The sequence below is a fragment of the Diceros bicornis genome, chromosome 16 (assembly GCF_020826845.1).
Source record: "Diceros bicornis minor isolate mBicDic1 chromosome 16, mDicBic1.mat.cur, whole genome shotgun sequence".
Lineage (NCBI taxonomy): Eukaryota > Metazoa > Chordata > Mammalia > Perissodactyla > Rhinocerotidae > Diceros > Diceros bicornis.
The window spans coordinates 26,130,714-26,144,617 of NC_080755.1; the positions used below are offsets into that span (position 1 = coordinate 26,130,714).

Genomic DNA, 13,904 nt, shown 5'->3' on the forward strand with positions numbered 1-13,904 from the left:
ATTCTTTATAAATACTGTAATATATATCCACACATACATATACACATATGTGTGTGTATATATGCATATACACCGTACCGGGCAAAAAAAGAGACAGACAGAAGCACAGAAAAGGAGAAAGTCAAACAGAGACAGAAGCTCTCTGTGAAGAGTAATCATGGGACTGCTCCAGGTTCACCATTCCACTCTGGAACCAGACCTGGTGTCGCAGGAGGTTGGAAGCCCCATCTGCTGTGTGCTTAGTATTCTCAGCAGCAATCCCCTGGCCCCAGTGCATGTTGGGAAACTTATGGGAAGAAAATGTAACTAATCCTGAGGTTTCAGGACAAAGAACGGACCGGGCAGGTGGGGGGTGGTGTCTTCAATGATGTCTGAAGGAGGAAATTAAGGAACCAATGGGGGCCACAGAGACTCATCACATTTACTAATGAAGAATTAGAGATACAGATAAAATTCTTTATCGAGGATGAAGATGATAAGTACAGAAAACCCAGTGGGTTAGAAACATTAATTTGCTGGAGCATTTTAAGCAGAGATGGTGCTTGACTATTTTAATCCTTCTATGGAAAGATGCCTTATGCGTACTTCCCAGATGATTAAATGGATTTCTGAAGGTGATTTTGACCTTGCAAATTTTACCTCTGTGCTAAATTTGAAATCTGCACCCCCAACGTGTACCCCTAATGATATCTTAATTTCGTAACAACCCTGAGAGGTAGACAGTTATATCTCTCCACTTTATACATAGGAACACTGAGGCACAGAGAGGGTAAGTGACTGTCTTAGCATCACATAACTAGCGAGTGGCTGAGACGGGAGGGGAATCCAGGTTCTCTGACACCAGCACATCTGCTCTTGAGCCCCTGGGCTTCCCCACCTCTCTGCTATCAGCATCATGACAACTTCACAGGGAAATTTTCCATTAAAAATATTTACATGTAGGTTATGGAGAGTTTAACTTGAGGCTTCCTCTGTTATTTTTATGTTAGATACATTCTGATATTGCAGAAGAAAGAGAACTAAAAATTACATACAAATACACTGGAAAAGGGATTACAGAGCCACCTTTTGGTGTATTTGTCTTTAATAAAGACACCGGAGACTTGAACATCACCCGCATTCTTGATCGAGAAGAAACGCCATATTTTCTGGTAAGACCAATTTTACATTCATGAGTTTGGAGTTTTTCTTTGATAATAGTTATGCTGTGTTTTATTTATTTTTGATCCATGGTAGTTTAATTACCTTAGCTTAAATCTAATCTCTTCTCTTATTTATGTCATGATTTCAGCTAATGGGTTACGCTTTCGATGAAAGAGGAAATAACCTAGAGAAACCATTAGAACTGCGCATTAAAGTTCTTGATGTCAATGACAACGAGCCAGTGTTCACCCAGGACGTCTTTGTTGGGTCTGTTGAAGAGTTGAGTGCAGCACGTAAGAGTCTATTGTTTTTATAGATGAACACCCAAAGTCATTTTATCCACATTGTGTAACTGAACACTGAGTCTTCTATCTTAATGGCGGTGGAGTATAGCCCACAGGACAAATAATAATAAACCTCTTGCTCTAAGTTTGCGACTGCTTTTTTTGTGGTAGGTTTGAAAGACTTTACTTGGCATCTTTTTTCACCCTCAGAACAGATATAGTAGATTGACGTGACAGGTTAGGTCTCTGCAGCAACTGTTCTGCCCTGTAGTGGGCAATATGTAAACAAATGGGCGTGGCTGTGCTCCAGTAAAATTTTGTTTACAAAGGCAGGTGACGGGCTGGCTTTGACCCACTGGCAGTCATTTGCTGACCGTTGTTCTACATTATTTTTACTGTCAGGTTTCTTCACAGTGTTGTTCAGTGCGGTGCTCCATATGAAGACTTGTAGGAAAAAGTTCTCTGATCATAATATAAAGAATAACTGTGCTTCTCCTGAATTGTTTGTATTTTAATAAGCATGTATATGTATCTGTTCATCCTTTTTTCTGTGTTGGTTATTAGAACTATTATAAATAAATTTGCAGCCCTCCTGTAGCAAATGTTCAGGACCTTACCCTAAGAATTGTATGTGCTAACCTCAGCCTTGCCCTCATCTTATTTTTCCTACTCCTATATTCCATTCACACTTATCTCCTTATCCAGTTAAACTTTTTGATCTTGGTAAACTGATTTTGATAAATACCTGAAATCCTTTTTGGAACAAGCTGAAATTATAAATAAAGTAATAATGGATGTAAATGTGCTTAAAGTTGAGTTTCATCTTGGACACCTTGTTTCTAATGGCAGATACACTTGTGATGAAAATCATTGCAACAGATGCGGATGAGCCCAATACTCTGAATTCTAAAATTTCCTATAGAATCGTGTCTCAGGAGCCTGCTTATCCTCCAGTGTTCTACCTAAATAAAGACACAGGGGAGGTTTATACAACCAGTATTACCTTGGACAGAGAGGTAAATTAATATTTTATGTTACTCATCTTTTAAACTCTCTTTTATCCTTTTAGGTTCTCCTCTCTCATTATTTCTTCTTTTTTTTTTTTTTCTAATTTTCCTACTTTATTCTATATTCCTCATTCATAGAATAACTTCTGGAATTATCCTCTTCTAGGGATGTGCTGTCTAATATGGTAGCCATTAGCCACATGTGGCCATTGAGCACTTGAAATGTGGCTGGTCCAAATTGAGATGTGCTATAAGTGTAAAATATTCACCAGATTGGGAAGACTTAGTATGAAAAAAAAGAATGTAAAATATCACCTTAATAATTTTTTGTAGATTACATGTTGAAATGATAATATTTTGGATACTATGGGTATAATATATTTGTTTAAAATTAGTATCACCTATTCTTTTTACTTTTTTAAATTGGCTGCTAGAAAATTTTAAATTACGTAAGGACTGCACTGTTCTAAGGCCTTTCCAGTCAGGATTCTGTTTGCCAGAGAGTTCTAAAGCAATGTTCCTTAATTCGTGTTTCTATAATGAAATGTCAGGAGGGTCTCCTTTACTTCTAATATATATACAGAGGGAGGAAAATAATTAAAATATTACCTACTTATGGCAATAGGAATATTTGTAAAGGAAAGAATTATCGTAAATCCCAAATTGGAGGAAAATTTGAGTAGGTTTCCTAGAGAAGCTGTTCTCTCAAACATTTCACTTTTATATTTCTAACTCAAAGGGAAAATTTTAGATGAAAGAGGGAGATGTACAATTTTAAAAATGCTACATACATGAAGGTTTTAAGAGTGTGCATGAGTAAAATGTTGATGATCCTAACACTGAGTTGGCACCACATATAAATCATCCTCCAAGTGCCGTCAGTGTTATTTTGTATTACTTTGAAAAATTATTTGACTCTGCCCAGAGAGGGAGAGGATTGTACCCACAATTCCTTTTGGAATCTTTGTAAAATCAAAGAATATTATTACTCCTAAAATTCTATTCTGCACTTTTCACATAAAATTAAAGTGGAAAAGTATTATTTTGAATTAGTAGTGTGATTTTTTTTTTTTAACAAGATGCTGTCTTTGAAGTATGGAAAGTTTAGCCAGTAATAGTGGCTGACACTTATTGGGCATTTTCCATGTGCCAGGTGCTATTTCAAACCTTTGACATAGATTAACACATTTAATCCACCTAGAAACCCTGTGAGGCAGATCCAATTATTATCCCCATTTTATGCAGAAGGAAACCAAGGGTCAAAGGGATTAAATGTGTGTCCAACAGAGGTAGTAAGTGACAAAGCCAGAATTGGAACCCAGGCAGCTGGCTCCAGAGCCTTTGCTGTCCTGCCTTTCACTGAGCAGTTCTGCCCCACCCAGGACCCCCATGCACTGGTACTGGCTGCCCGGCTCCTCTTCAACTCCAGCCACACTGAATGGGGCCATCATAAGGGACCAGGTGGAAGAGAAGGGTTCACTTTGGAGTAACATCCAAAATGTCATTCCCTGGGACACATTCTCTAAGAATCATATCTCTCAGGATGTCTGGACCAAGTTCAACAGGTTTTGCCTTCACTGGCTTAGTTTTCTTGGGGACTAGATTTTCTTAGCTTAACTTTTAGCTGAGAATAGAATGTGGGGCCGTCACTTCCGGTGTAGAGCAAACTACATTTTGAACGTACTCTTTCGTGCACAGACTGTCTTCAGGAGAGACTTATCTCCTGATAATATCACCAATGGCATATTTAAGAATTTGACTATCAACTACCCCTCTAGGCTTTTCTGCCCTTCTAGAAAAGCTCTGATGGCAAATAAACAGCATCTTCACACAAATAACAGCAGATCATGAAACTTACTTATGAATAAAATATACTGTGATTCCTTCCCTTGATGATAAAGTGAACTAAAAACCAGATTTGGGAAGCAATTTATATTCACCCCAGCTGGATGTTTTTCATTGTCCTGCAGGAACACAGCAGCTATACTTTGACAGTAGAAGCAAGAGACGGCAATGGACAGATAACAGATAAACCAGTGAAACAAGCTCAAGTTCAGATTCATATTTTGGATGTCAATGACAATATACCTGAAGTAGAAAAGAACATGGTAACGATTATTTTTACAATAAATGTACCGACTTATTCATATTGTAGTCCCAACTAAGAATATATCACTTATGTTTGTGTTACATTAAAATAAAAATTGTATGTTCATGTTTTGCAGTATGAAGGGACGGTTGAAGAAAATCAAGCCAATGTAGAAGTTATACGCATAAAAGTGTTCGATGCAGATGAAATAGGCTCTGATAATTGGTTAGCAAATTTTACATTTGCATCAGGAAATGAAAATGGTTATTTCCGCATAGAAACTGATACTCAAACTAATGAAGGAATTGTGACCCTTATTAAGGTAAGTACTTAGTGTTCAAAACTGGAATGGGAGAAGTTGGTGCAGGGGAGGAAACTGATATATTTTGAGCCCCAAACACTTACAAGTGCTTTACATACTCAATTAACTGGCATCACAATTGTTTGATATGGGAGCCATCCCTATTTGCCCAAGTTCTATGGTTAGTTAAGTGGTCACACTGTAGTTCATATTCAGATCAGGGGACTCTAATTCTAACCTGACAGCATGATACCAGCATCATTATTGCTTAGTACACTTACAGTCTTGCTTGCCTCCTGTGCCTGACTATAGCATTCCCGCATCATGACCTCTTAACCCCTACTGAGTGTCCCCCAACTTACTATCTCTTATTGATCCACTTAACAGTAAAGCCAAACTTCATTAATAACATCTAAAAACAAAAGCTGTTATAACTGGATAAAGCTCTAATCCAGTTGTCCTCATGCTTAAGTATGCCTAAGAATCACTTAGTAAAGCTGTATGCCAAAAATGCAGATTCCTTGACCCCATCATCAATAATTCTGATTGGGTGGGCTCAGGAACTTACCTTTATAACAAAAATCCACTTGTGATTCTAATATAAGTAGTATCAGGATCACATTTTGAAACACAGGGTTTCTAACCTCTTGTGCTTAATTTAATCAACAAAGGAAAAATTAAATAGTCTTATTAAGCATATAGGTCTTATACATTTGAAACTCGTTACCCCCACAGAATTTTTTTAAGCAAAAATTACAGAATGGATTTTTAGCTAATGGAGTAAGTAAGGAAAAATATCAATGTATTTTTAAATGGTTTATGATAGTTGCCTTTTTCAGATTTTAAAATAAATTGTAAAGCTATAGCTTTCAAAATACTATTCCATTAAGACACACAGGCAAAAATTCATTCCAGAAGTTTCCAAATTTTTACAAAATCTTAATATATGACAGAGTAGGTAAAATCTAACAGTGAGAAGAGAAATAATGATAATATAAATGTATAACAGAATAGAGAAAAATTAACTTGAAGTTTCATGGTAATAATTCTGAGCACCATTTATCAATAGGCTACTATATGCATTTAGACTACCTTTTTTTAAAGCAAAGAAAACTAGAATACAGTTACCTCATGATTAAATGGAAGACGCATTTTATGATTATTGAAGAAAAGGATAATGGCATCAGAGACAAAATAGATTTATTTGCTTATACAGAAGTAAGCATACTTTTTAGTCATCGATTATAGGTGGAGCCATGCTAGATGCTTGAGATAAAAAGCCAATAACACACATCAGGAGAAGCAGTCACTTAGTGATGAATGATAGAAGTGCTAGAATAGAAGTATTCTCAGTGTACCATGGTAGCACAAAAAGGCATATAGTTATTTCTACCAAAAGGGGCATGGGCAAAAAATAGTAAAATTGGTGTTAAAATGACAGCAACAGATTGAGAAAATTACAAATTTACTGTCTCAGTTGTATAAAGAATTGCTTCCAAATTAGAAGGGCAATAATCAGATTCCACTGAAAGGAAGTTAGACAAAGAAGAGATACAAATAGCAAATACAGACATAAAAAGATATTCACCATCATTAATTATTAGAGAAGATGCAAATTAAAACTACGTGAGATACCACTATACACCTACTAGAATGGCTGTCATCAGAAAGACCGACAATGCCAAATAGCAGCAAGGATATAGAGAAACTGGAACCCCTGTATATTGCTGGTGGAAACATAAAATGGTGTAGCTAGTTTGGCAGTTTTTAGAACGTTAAACATAGAGTAGTACCCAATGACCCAAAAATTCAGTCCTAGGTATCTACCCAAGAAAAATAAAAACATGTATCTACACAAAAACTTGTATGCAGGTGTTCATAGCAGCTTTTATTCATAATAATCAAAAACTGGTAACAATCCAAATGTCCATCAATTGGTGAGCAAATAAACAAAATGTGGTCTCTCTATACAGTGGAATACTGTTGAGCAATAAAAAGGAATGAAGTACTGATACATGTTACTGGATGAACCTCAGAAACATTAAACTTTGTGTAAGAAGCCAGACAAAATACTACATATTGTGTGATTCCATTTATGTGAAATTTCTAGAAAAGGCAAAAGGATGGATCTAGAAAGCAGATCAGTGGTGCTTGGGGCTGGGGGATATGAGTAGGAATTGACTGAAAACAGGCAAAAAGGAATTTTTTGGGGTGATAAAAGTTCTAAAACGGAACAGTCGTGCTGTTTGCAAAATCATATAGGTTCACTAAAAATCATCATGCTGTACACTTAAAATGGGTGAATTTCATTGTAGGTAAATTATATCTCAGTAAAGCCATCAAAAATAAGATAAAGGAGAAGAGCAGATAAGTTTAGACTGTGGAAATAAAGATAATAAATCATTACATGAGAAAAAGCCTCAGCTTTGTTAACAAATAAGTTTAAAATCTTTAATCCTATTAAAACTAGCAAAAATGGAAATGATAAAATATGTTGACAATTATGAAAAATAAGCATATATGCCCTCATACATTGCTCTTGGTACTGAAAATTTTTCCATTCTCTTTGGGCCTTATGGCTATTTATAACAAACTGATTTTATGTCCTCAGTACCTAGCTCTTTTTTTTTTTTTTTTTTAACATTGCCTTGGCCTTCCACGGTCTTTGAATACTAATGACATTTGGCTGGAAGATTTTATTTCTCATCCAGCGTACATCATGCCTTCAAAACAAGCATGTGAAGTGCAAGGGCAACTTAAAAAGAAAACAAAGGGGCCGGCCCCGTGGCGCAGCGGCTAAGTGCAGGTGCTCTGCTGCAGCAGCCTGAGGGTTGCAGGTTCCGAGCGCACCGACGCACTGCTTGTCAAGCCGTGCTCTGGTGGCGTCCCATATAAAAAGTAGAAGAGGATGGGCATGGGTGTTAGCTCAGGGCCAATCTTCCTCAAGAAAAAAGGGGAGGATTGGCATCAGATGTTACCTCAGGGCTAGTCCTCCTCACCAAAAAAAAAGTATATTTTCTCTAGTCATTTCTGTTGTGTGGTTGTCCCGACATCGTAGTGACCCATATAAAAAAAGAGGCAGAAGCTGTCATCCATCTATCTGTATCCTGCAGAGAGGATAACAAATTTCATAATAAATCTTCCAAAAACAAAAGTGAACAGCTTTGCAGTAATTCACGTAAACACATGTAATATATTTAATATTACACTGAAGAGATAAGCAAAAATGGTGAGTGCATCTAAAGGGTCAGGGCCACTAGAAATAAAAAGCAACAACCTAAATAAACTTTGACCAGGTACTTTTTTTAGTAATAGGATATAGCTCAACAGAGGAAAAATGATTTGTATAAAAATGTTCAGAGCAGTATTAATTATATTTAAAAATTGCCAGTAGTCCAAATGCCTAATAATAGAAGGGCTAAGTAAACTAGGTATATCTAAATAGTAGAGTGAAATAGACATGTTTGTAAAAAGAATATGGACAAATTGGAACATAAAATATGCATACAGTGATAAACTGATTGTGTCAAGTGTACTTTATAAATACCGCAGTTCACAAAGACCAGCATGTTTGGAGGAAGGTTAATTTTTTATGGCATTAATAGCAAACCAAGTATTAATAGACATTATGTTAGAAAGGAGGAGCGATAGGTTCTTTATTTAAAAATAACAACAGAAAAATTAACAACGAAGTTAAACAGTTGTCTTCCTCCAGGAGGTCTCAGCTTTTTGCTCTGCTAATGTGCAGTGAACGTCTATGTTAGGGGGACAGAGCTGGCAGTGCTGCCATTATGTGGCCCTTTTCACCAGAACACACTCATAGGACACAGTTTAAGGAATACTCATTTATATTAAATGTCCATTAATTTTTTTCACTAAGGAAAAAAACCACTTCAAATTGTTAAAAACATGTACGTTTTAAAAATGATTTTGACCTTTAAAAAAATTAATTAGGGATGCTTCCTAAACTTTCTTAACATTTATGAATATCCAAGTTGACAGACTTTAATTGCATGGTATCACCATGAGAGTTGGAATACTCAGTGCTGCTGTATTTGCCACGTGTAAAATTATTATATCTAACCTTAAAACCACACGTGTGTGTATGTGTGTTCTATGTCGGTTCTAGTTGTTTTCTTTTTTAAAAGAATTTCCTTTGATTTTGCCTTTCTAGGAAGTAGATTATGAAGAAATGAAGAATCTTAACTTCAGCATTATTGTCACTAATAAAGCAGCTTTTCACAAATCAGTTCAGAGTAAATATAAGCCTATGTCCATTCCCATCACAGTAAAGGTGAAAAATGTGAAAGAAGGTATTTATTTTAAAAGCAGCACAATTTCAATTCGCGCTAGTGAGAGCATGGATAAAGCAAGCTTAAGCAAGATAATTGGAAACTTTCAAGCTTTTGATGAAGACACTGGACAACCAACCCGTGTAAGGTAAGCGATAGCTAAGAATGTATTTCCTCACTTTAAATTACTTTAAATGCCTGTTTTCAAAAAATCATCACAAAGTTTGAACACTTTCCTCCTTCCCCCAACATTCTAATTCCCCAAAGGTCTGTAGATTAAATTTCCCAGAGTTGTACCTGTAACTGAGAGGCAGGGAGAAATTTCCCCAGGCTCCCTTCCCGCCACCACCTGAGTGTGAGGCAGAGGCTGGGTCCCTCACCTCAGAACAATTCTGGGGGCCAGCCGGTGGTGCAAGCAGTTAAGTGCGCGCTCCAGTGCAGCGGCCCGGAGTTCGCTGGTTCGGATCCCGGGCGCACACCGACACACTGCTTGGCAAGCCATGCTGTGGTGGCGTCCCATATAAAGTGGAAGAAGATGGGCACGGATGTTAGCCCAGGGCCAGTCCTCCTCAGCAAAAAAAGAGGAGGATTGGCAGATGTTAGTACAGGGCTGATCTCACAAAAAAAAAAAAAAAATAACAATTCTGGCTAGGGAATGCTAAAAAGCAACAAAGAGAATGTTCAAAAAGAAACTTTCTAAAATCTGTCTTATTTCCTGAAAGGGTATTAGAGGTAAGAAAGGAGCAAATAAAATTTACTGCAAATTCCACTTGACACAAGTTTGGTTAAGAAAATAGTTGCATAATTTATTTTAATTTGGTGAAACCAGTTTTATTTGCACATAAATCTTGGAAGTTCATCTTCATTTCAATCATACTATTTAGTTCAGGGATTGATGAATCTTTTATCACGTGTGTCTTGATCGTGGTGACCTTTACTCAGGGTATATTTTTTGGGAACCTACTAGATGCCACCACTGTGCTGGAAGGGACTGGATTGTGCCCCCTCTGTAGTGACACCTTAGGTTTGCACGATAGGTTGAAATTTTCGAAGTGAATTTACGTCTTAGATTTCAGAACCGTGCCATGGAAAGACGACTCTGCAGAGCTGTTATTTCTGGAGCTCTCCAGTTACAGCGATTCTGGTGGAGTTGGAAGAAGCCCCCCCTTCCACCCGGATACACAACGTGTGTCCCTTCCTGCTGTCAGTGCTCGAGTTGTGTGGTTGTTTGACTGTCCTTAGGCACGTGTCCATGGGTGCCAACGCTTCATAAAACGTTGTATTTAGACGCATGGCTGACTGTAGCAAGAATGGGAACGTGAAGGAAGCTCTTCAACAGTCTCTTTCCTTTTCATGGAATTCATCAGCCAATAGTAGCAAATCATTTTTTCCCAAAATGGCGTTAACAAACAGCTTCCACTGTGTTTTCTGCAGTCTTGGTGACCCTTTTTGCCCACCCTACTTACAGGAACCAGCCCTGTTTCTCTTGAGTTTTGTAGTCTGGTTTTTGTTTTCACGGCTCTAAACTTAACAAGGCAGTCTCTAACTGAAGCCCCAGAATTGAGGATGAATGTTCCATATGATAATTTCTCCTGCTGTCCACTGAGAGGCTTATGTTCTAATGAAGTATCCTCCAATAATATTATGGCTATCTATTGAAACTTCTATTTCCCACGTAACTGTTAATTTTGGCTGCTTTTTTTTTTTTTGCTAAGGAAGATGCAGCCTGAGTTAGCATCTGCTGCCAATCCTCCTCTTATTTTTTTTTTTTTTTTTTTTTGCTTGAGGAAGATTAGCCCTGAGCTAACATCTGTGCCAGTCTTCCTCTGTTTTGTATGTGGGTCACTGCCACAGCATGGCTGATGAGTAGTGTAGGTCCACGCCCAGGATCTGAACCCGTGAACCTGGGCCACCAAAGCAGACTACGCCACAAGCCAGCCACTGGCTGCTATTTTTATTAAGAGCTATGAATATTTCAAAAGTTTATATGTTCTGCCAGGAAAAACAATGAACCATGTTTCTTTATTTCTCAAAAGTATTTTCTTTTATTCTTTAGCGTACAATTATAGAACAGTCAACTAAAACCTACTATTTTACAGATAAGGAATGAGAGACACAGCTAAGTTAAATTATTTTCCAACGTTCATCTGACTAATTAGTGGTTGCTATTTAGAAATGCTGATAAAGACAGCAGAAGAATTATTCCCTTAACTTTATCATAATTTACTGTTTTACTGATTATTCATATGCATCAATTGTTTATGGATATTTGACATAACATGTGAGCTGCCATCTTATTTTGAGTGGTGTCTAATTTTTACAATAGAGAAGAGCAGCTGGAAAATTCCATAAATGAGATCATACGAAACATTCCATTGTGAAATGTGATCATTATTACTATGACTCTGCCTTTATTATAAGTATGAATGTGGGAAACCATTGATGGCATCTAAGTCCAAGCTTTAAAATTCCAGACATGAAATTCAGAAATACTTGTGAAAACCCAAATGTATTATTTCCTGGTAGAAATATTAAAAGGCAGAAAATTTTAGTTCAAGTGTATGATTGGAATTTTTAAAAATATTATTTTTTATAATATTTTATAAATATTTTATAATTTTATAAAAATATTGTGTTTTATAAAAATATAAATAATTATTGCTGTAAATTAGCCACTCATTCCTGTGTGCCTAAACAGACACTTAATAGAAAATAAATTATCAATTTGACTGAACCAAGATACTCATATCTTTGGTCTATGTTTGTATTTTGTTGTATTTTAAACTCAATGGTATTAAATTACATACATTTCTGAAGACATAATATGAACATTCTCCTTGCCTTCCCAAAGCTGTCTCTTTTCACACTAATTCTCCTGGTTCACTTTATCAGCCTTATTTTCACTTTTAACCATTTCTACCTGAAAGAAGCCTATTGCTCCTAACAATCAACAATACCCTCAAATTTTAAAGTACTTCCATTTAAGGCAGTCACTGATTTTTAAAATAGATACTTTAAAATATTGATAATATACCAATAAACAGTAGGATGTAAGACTTCTTTTCTCCACCAGTTTTTGTTGGGTAACTAAGTTGTTCTCCAAAGGTTTACCCCAAATTTGAAGGAGACTAGATCAAAAGCTGTGAGACAGACTGCAGAGTAACTTGCAAATGTCCTGGGTAAGAGGGGGATGGTAGCCCTTGCATTTATGTCTTGAGTATGTTACAGAAATAAGGAAGGTTCCAAAGTAAGTGTAATATGCAGTAAAGGGAGAGGCTTTTAGGATAGTTTCAAGAAATTAAACACATTCCACACTAATGCCTGTAACAAGAACATTTATAATGAAGAAAAATTAAACTAGAAAGAGTTCTAGATATGAGAGATTCTCAATTTAGCCAGAATTCAAAATTAATTTTGTGGTTTTTTTAATAACAGATATGCCAAATTGGAAGATATAGACAATTGGATCTCTCTGGATTCTGTCACATCTGAACTTAGATTTGCAAAAATTCCTGATTTTGATTCCAGATATGTCCACGATGGTATATACACAGTAAAGATTTTGGCTATATCAGAAGGTAAGTTATTAAATAGATATTTTTCTTGGTTATATGTATTTAGATTTTCTTTTCCAACGCCAGATACCTTTGTTTTGATCCAAATCTCTCCAATGAATAAAACTGACCATTTCTCCTTAGTAGATTAAAAGACATTACTTGATCTGAATATGAAAACATATCTAGCATAGGGAGTGTCCTAATTTGTTAGTACCTTCTCTTTACCAAATTGGCAGGAGGATTCAAACTATTTCCTTTTTCAGCAATATAACCAGAATATACATATTTTTTCTTTCTTATTTTTAAGATTATCCCAGAAAAACGATCACTGGCACCGTTAGTATCATGGTTGAAGACGTCAATGACAATTGCCCCACGCTGATCAACCCAGTGCAGACTGTCTGTGACGATGTGCAGCATGTGAACGTGACTGCAGAGGACCTGGATGGATACCCATACAGTGGGCCTTTCAGTTTCTCCATCATTGACAAACCAGCTGGAATGGCAGAAAGATGGAAAATAGTACACCAAGAAAGTAAGCAAAATCATTGGACTATGTATTTAAATATTAAAAATGATAGGGGCCGGCCCCATGGTGTAGCAGTTAAGTGCGCACGCTCCACTACTGGCGGCCGGGGTTCGGATCCCAGGCACGCACTGACGCACCACTTGTCAGGCCATGCTTTGGGGGCATCCCATATAAAGTGGAGGAAGATGGGCACAGATGTTAGCTCAGGGCCAGTCTTCCTCAGCAAAAAGAGGAGGATTGGCGTGGATGTTAGCTCAGGGCGGATCTTCCTCACAAAAAAAATAAAATAAACATGATAGAAATGTAAAGTCTTCATAACATAGGCTGTGTTTTTCTTCATAAATTATACAATACAATTTTTTAAAGGAGTTTATAAAATGAGGTTCTGAACCTCAGGCATACTGTCTTTTATCTGCCTATAATAAATACCCCATTTGGAGTAACAAGAGGGAGAGAAGAATAATGACCTAATGTCTTGAAGATATGTAGGTATTCTCTAAATTGTCCTTAAAGTAGTTGTTTTGTCTCGTAAGCTGAGGGGTACCTTACTTGTCTAAGCATAGCAATCAGAGTAGGTGCCTTCAAAAATCTTGACTTATGGTAACAATTCCATTAAAAATAACATTTCTTGATCACTCACCATGTGCCAGGTACTCGGCTGGCCCTTCATATGCGTTATCTCATTTAATCCTTACCCCATAA

At 36.8% G+C, this 13,904-nt stretch overlaps 1 protein-coding gene across 1 annotated transcript in view; it reads left to right on the plus strand.

Moving 5' to 3' along the window:
- Positions 1-13,904, plus strand: part of DSG2 (desmoglein 2) — a 62,214-nt gene that overhangs the window by 33,884 nt on the left and 14,426 nt on the right. Inside the window, exons 6-13 of the mRNA XM_058556547.1 lie at positions 990-1,151; positions 1,292-1,436; positions 2,277-2,443; positions 4,405-4,542; positions 4,660-4,845; positions 8,999-9,264; positions 12,552-12,694; positions 12,981-13,208. Coding sequence (XP_058412530.1) covers positions 990-1,151; positions 1,292-1,436; positions 2,277-2,443; positions 4,405-4,542; positions 4,660-4,845; positions 8,999-9,264; positions 12,552-12,694; positions 12,981-13,208 — 1,435 coding nt within the window. The remainder of the gene's footprint in view (positions 1-989; positions 1,152-1,291; positions 1,437-2,276; positions 2,444-4,404; positions 4,543-4,659; positions 4,846-8,998; positions 9,265-12,551; positions 12,695-12,980; positions 13,209-13,904) is intronic.